Here is a 6000-nt window from a genome sequence, read left to right as displayed (position 1 = left end):
TAAATATGGTACTATACAAAGATTGAAATATTTTAAATCTCATGCTGTTTGTTACTGGAGTGTAAAGAATCAGAACACTAGTAATTTATATTATCAGACATTACTTTGAAATTAGGATTCCTAACATAAAACAATATAACCATGTCTCTCTATTGCTTGTCCCTTGGAACAGTGATTCTTTAACACGAATTTGATTTCTCTCCAAAAGGGAATTAATTCTAACTAGTAAAGTATTTTCAGATACTCAAGTTATTAATGAATAAATAAGTGAAATAACTGCACCGGTCAGATGTGGAGAAACTTCACCTTATATTTAAGATAATTTTTACGCCAAGAGTCCTCCCACAAATTTTAATGCTGCTACTTATCTCTAGAGCTAAACATATGCCTGCTAAAATGCAGCAATCTCTTTTTGAAGTGTTCAAAAGACATGCAAAATAATATTATCTTAAATTAACATCTATAAAAGTAAATTTATAAATGTAATTACATAACTATGAAATGAGTCCATGAAAATGTTTAGCAGACATTAGACATAGAAAAATGATACAAATTAAAACTTTTTTACTAAAAGTATCTGAAAGTTACAGACTAAAAATATTAATCCTATCCATTTCATAATAACTGTAAGTAACCAAGTTATAACCTCAAAAAGTTAAAAACACTTAGAAGATGAAACTTATCTTTTTGATTCTAATATTTAATAATTAATAAGTAGTTAGTTTTGCTTAAAAGGAATCCACTCTTAACTAATTCTCATTACTGCCATTTTGCTTCTTTAACATAACAGTTAAATGCCTTCCAATTATAAAGCGAGGTTAAACATCATAATAATTTACACTAAGGTAATTTTCATGGAACTTTAAATTTTGAAAAAGGAAAACACACCTATTCAATAGGAAGAAACAATCTTCTTTATTAACCTCACTGTATATTCAGAAAGGATTAAAAAACACACACATTTGCTGGGTCACAAAACTGTACCAAAAGTATTTCCTTACAAAATAACTTCACAAACCAATAGTCCTGGACTGACACAAAGACATATATCGACATACATTAGCATGAATTAATACACAATTCAAATGTTTTTGCAGCAAATTTCTAGCAGACCTTTATTCCCTTAATGAGGGAGTGTACAACTTCTTTAACTCTTTAAAAATATTAATAAAAAACTACAAAATAACATAAATGTAGAATTAAGGCTGAGACTATATAATCTAGTATTAATAAAGTTGAACGAGGCTTATAAAACTGATGCTGCTGCATATTATATATATATACATATATACATAAGATAAATCTTTAGAAATTTAAAATGCTACCAGGTGTCCAAAGTTAACCCACCAATTTAATATTTTTCCATGTATCTTAAGATATGAATTCCGAGATACCTGTGCTTTTCTGTTTTTATTCTGAATTACAGGTTTCCTCTCATATTTACAATTAAATACCTAACCTCTAGAACTTCTCCTAGACACAACAAAAACAGTTCTGTTAAATAAATTCACACAGAATAAAAGGTCTGCTCTCAAGAAACAGTTCTAGCATATTTGTGATAAACATACTGAAAAACAGTACGGACACTTGTCTTCAGGATTAATAAATGCTATGTGCCAGCTGTGCAGTCACTGCTGTAATTGCATTATTTTCCTCTGACACATTTGCAAGATAATGACAACCAAAGGGCCTTACAACTGGAATAATTCCAGTAAGCCCACACTGTCCAGTGAGACTGATAAAACTGAATGGTTGCTTCCAGTCCTGTTTGGCTAAACACGGAAATGCAAGCCTATATTCTTGTATCATCCCCAGAAATATTCATCGTAAGTCACCCCCTTGGTCTTCCGAAACAGAGCTGGAGAAGGCAGGGCATGCTTAGGGAGATAATGGCCGCCTCTTCCGTCATCTCTCACACATCAGTTTTGGTTATAATCCTGATCAAAGTGGAAAAAACAGTTAGTTTTATATACCAAAGTTCTCCCCTGTAACTCCCTCATCAGACCTCCCCTGTAACTCCCTCATCAGACCTGGGTGGTTAAATACGCAGTGGAACTGTGTTCTAGTAATTATAGTAATTCTTGCTACAAACAGACTTAATTAAATCCTTGTATGTAAGCATTTCTTTCACATGTATGCAACAAACAAAAGCTTGACAGAAAAGCAGAAGTTAACATATACAGAGGAAGAGATAAATTCTGTGTAGCATAGTTCTTGGGAGTGGTGTATCCTAGATCCAAATTTTGCAGATTATTGCTTATTTTCCCCTTTCCTAAAATGAAATTACCATTTAAAAATTTTAACAAGAATTATAATGCTTATTAAAAAAGGTCACAAAGATAAAGCAAAAACATTCAATACCCATAACTATTTACATACAGACGATGAACATCTTAGTATATATTTATGCAGATATTTTCTTACTCAGATATATTTTCTTTTTCTTCTTGGGGCTGTGCTGGGGTCTTTGTTGCTTTGAGTAGCTTTTTCTCTAATTGTGGCAAGCAGGGGCTACTTTCTAGCTGTGGTACAAGGGCTTCTCATTAAAGTGGCTTCTCTAGCCGTTGAGCACAGGTTCTGAGGCGCAGAGGCTTCAGTAGTTGTGGCACATGGGCTCAGTAGTTGGGGTTCATGGGCTCAGTTGGGGCACAGGCTCAATAACTGCAGCACACAGCCTTAGTGGGATATTTCCAGACTGGGGATTGAACCTGTGTCTCCTGCACTGGGCAGGCGGATTCTTTACCATTGAAACACCAAGGAAGCCCTATACTTTCTTTTTAAACAATAGTTCCCTGAACTGCCATCTCCAAATAAAAGACACACAATTTTGGTAAAGAGCTCATCTATAATCCTTATGAGTAGAAAATCGATTAGAAAACCGAAGTCTCTACTGAAGAAAATGAGTCTACTGCATAATATATACTGCTAGGTATATTCTGTTGATTCTAAAATCCACATTATCCCACATTTAACATCTCTGAAATCCACCTTATACTGTCGTGAGTTAATCTGCAGTGTTTTCTTTCAGTGCCTCATGGAATAATGATGTTTCTAATAATTAATGACATCTTACAGTTGATGAGATATGGTATATAATCCCTATAAAACCAACAGTATACAAATAGGTAATACACAAACACTAATAATAACATATAAACACATACATTATGTTGCTATTTCCTACTGTTGAGCTTGTTTTCCACTGTATGGATGAAAATCACTATTTCAATATTAAAGATACTTTCATTTCAAATGCAGTAACATTTTTGATACAGTGTGATTTATGGAGAACAGGTAGACTCTGGGGGATGAGGAAATTACTAATTAAACAGTGATTTAAATTTTAAGTTGAAATTAAAGTGATATTAGATTTCCCAAAGATAAGCAGGATGTAAACAGGAAACCACAGGCTAGAATACAGCAATTTTGCAACCTACATCTTCTCACCTGCCACCACAAAGATTGAGGACAACAGCTTTTCCATGTTTGTTTTCTGTGTATGCAAAAAAGCTGTACTGACAATATGGGTCTCTCTCTTTTACACTCTTCCCTCTTTTCTTGTTATTCCACAAATTTGTTTGAATTTTCTTGGTGTTATCTTCTGTCAGTCATTGTACTGGGCCTTCAACAGGCCCTTTCATCCCTGGGAATTCTCTTCCACATGTTGTTTCCTCTCCATTTTCTTCTTTCTAGGAACTGGTTCTCTACACCTCCCCCTTTCTGTTCACGTATTTCCCCCTATTTTTCTGGAAAGTTTCCTTTACTTTAGTGCTTTAAATTTTTTCGCCCTCCTCGCCTGGCTTCTGCTGCTGTCCTTTGAAGGCTTTAATTTCAGCAATGGGATCTGTAATCCTGTCCTGGCTGTATCTTTCTCCTAATATCCTCTTGGTTTCACGAATGTAACTCCTTCCACAATCTGATCAGAAATTACACAGTTTTTAAAAGAGTTCAGCTGAATCATCTTCCAGGGTTGGTTTTGTTATTTATCTTGGATTTCCCCTCACACGTTGTTGACTCCCCTCATATCCATAATGACGCTCAGCTGTACAATTACATTTAAGAAAAAGGACTGTGCTGCTGGTCTGGATTTAGTCTACTGTTAATAAAAATAGAACTGTTTTCCCATTAAGGTTGCTCTCTGAGTAGGAATTTTAAGGGATGAGGGAGCAGGGGAGTGGACAAGAAGGCTTTGCTTTAAGGGTATGACTGGAGAGCCAACTAGTAGGTTGCTAGTTTGTAGATGCTGGTAACAGACAAATCTCTAGGGTGCCACCAACTACATCGGAAGCCATGATACCAACTTTTAATTAACTAATTAGCATTGTTATCTAACTTCATGGTCAGAGTGTTAATACCTAGAAACAAGAGAAGAGAGCTCTCAAAACCTGGGGTTGAAAACTTGGCATGGTCTAGGCTCTGTTTTCTCTCCTTTTCCATTTCACTCCCTCCTGTTTTGGGCTGGACTTCTCTGACTGAGTCCAAGCTTCAACCAGGAAGACTGTGTTCCACTGTCTTTTGATTATTCCCAGAACCTCCTCGATATTCCAGCCTTGTTTCTATCCTGTAATCCCCAGAAAACCTCAATCAAATGTGAAGGCAGAGGAAGACAGATTCAGACAAGCAGGTTCTATCTATACACTTTTCCTAAGAAGTTATAAGAGAATGACAAGGAAGCCAAGAAACAATGGATTCAACCCAAGAGAGCAGCTAAGGAGGACCCAGAAGACCTACAGGGTTACTAGTAACAGTTACTAAAGCAGGTGGAAGAATACATGATCAAGTTACATAGTGAAAGAAGAAAGAAAGAATATTAGAAACTCCAGAGACATTAACAACGTTCAAGAAACAGTCTAAATAAGAACTGGATTAAAATTCAACATGATTTTAAGAAGTGATGGTTTAGAAGATTTACTTGACTGACATTTGGAACACTGGTGGCCTAAGTAGGGCCATGACATTAGAATCTTACAGAGGGAAATGTAATACTAGCACACAACTCTGCCTGTATCATCGTCAGAGCCATAATAATATATGTTGCTTATTACTTAATAACTTTGAAAAACGCAGAGGTCTTCGTTGATGGTTGCAATAGAGAACATAACCAAAAAACCACAAGAAAGGGAAATTTCTAAAATAATTCAGAACAATTTAGTACAAAAGATATTAGATGGGCAACACAAGACAGACCCCCATACCAAGGTGCTGGGTGGGCTGCACTGTCTGAAATCTGATAAAACAAGACTGACACACATAAATGTGTACCAAAAATGGAGGCAACAAAAGAATAACTGAAGCAGTTAAAACCAAGGCTGCCTCTGGGAACCAGGATGGGGTAAGAGTACAGAAGAACAAGATCTCATCACCACGAGCTCCTTCGATACCTGTGCTGTTCAGTTTGGTAGCCACGAGCCACATTTGGCTCCAGAGCATTTGCAATCTGGCTAGTCCTAACAGGTTTGCTGTCCTCTGAATTTTGAGGACTTTGTATGAAAAGAGAATTTAAAATATCTCATTAATAATTTCTGTGCTACTGGCAGTATGTTGCAAGGATACTACTTTGTATACTGTGTTCAAAAAAATATACTATTAAAATTTAATCTTGCTGCTTCTTTTAAAATGGTGCCTAGAAAATGTTAAATTATATGTGTAGTTCATGTTATACAGTATACTAAATATATACACCATTTGATTTATACACATGCATTACTTTAATGAAAATACCATTACTATTACTAAATACCATTACTAACAAACTAATAAAAGAAACTTTAGCCTATACCACCTCTGAATTGCTACAAAATCTTAATTAACAAGATCCAGATCAATGGCATCGGTTGTGGTTCTGCAGTGACTGTAAGTCTTAACTGTAGTAAGTCCACGCAGGAGAGCCTATGAACATGGACTTTAGTCTAGAACTGCTTCACAAGAACTTCCTCACTTGGTCTCTTAAAAAACTGGAAAAATGTTCCCCGTCTACCATAAAATACTTCTTTACCATTT

At 35.6% G+C, this 6000-nt stretch overlaps 1 protein-coding gene across 1 annotated transcript in view; it reads right to left on the bottom strand.

Moving 5' to 3' along the window:
- Positions 1–891: 891 nt before the first annotated feature.
- The window catches only part of SMCHD1 (structural maintenance of chromosomes flexible hinge domain containing 1), a 126872-nt gene continuing 121763 nt past the window's right edge, over positions 892–6000 (bottom strand). The window contains exon 48 of the mRNA XM_055417139.2: positions 892–1937. Within this exon, the coding sequence (XP_055273114.2) occupies positions 1913–1937 (25 nt within the window). The 3' untranslated portion in view covers positions 892–1912. The remainder of the gene's footprint in view (positions 1938–6000) is intronic.

This window comes from Moschus berezovskii, chromosome 28 (assembly GCF_049115385.1).
Source record: "Moschus berezovskii isolate FMDL1 chromosome 28, NW_MosBer_1.0, whole genome shotgun sequence".
In the NCBI taxonomy this organism is placed as follows: Eukaryota; Metazoa; Chordata; class Mammalia; order Artiodactyla; family Moschidae; genus Moschus; species Moschus berezovskii.
This window is presented reverse-complemented; position numbering and strand designations above follow the sequence as displayed.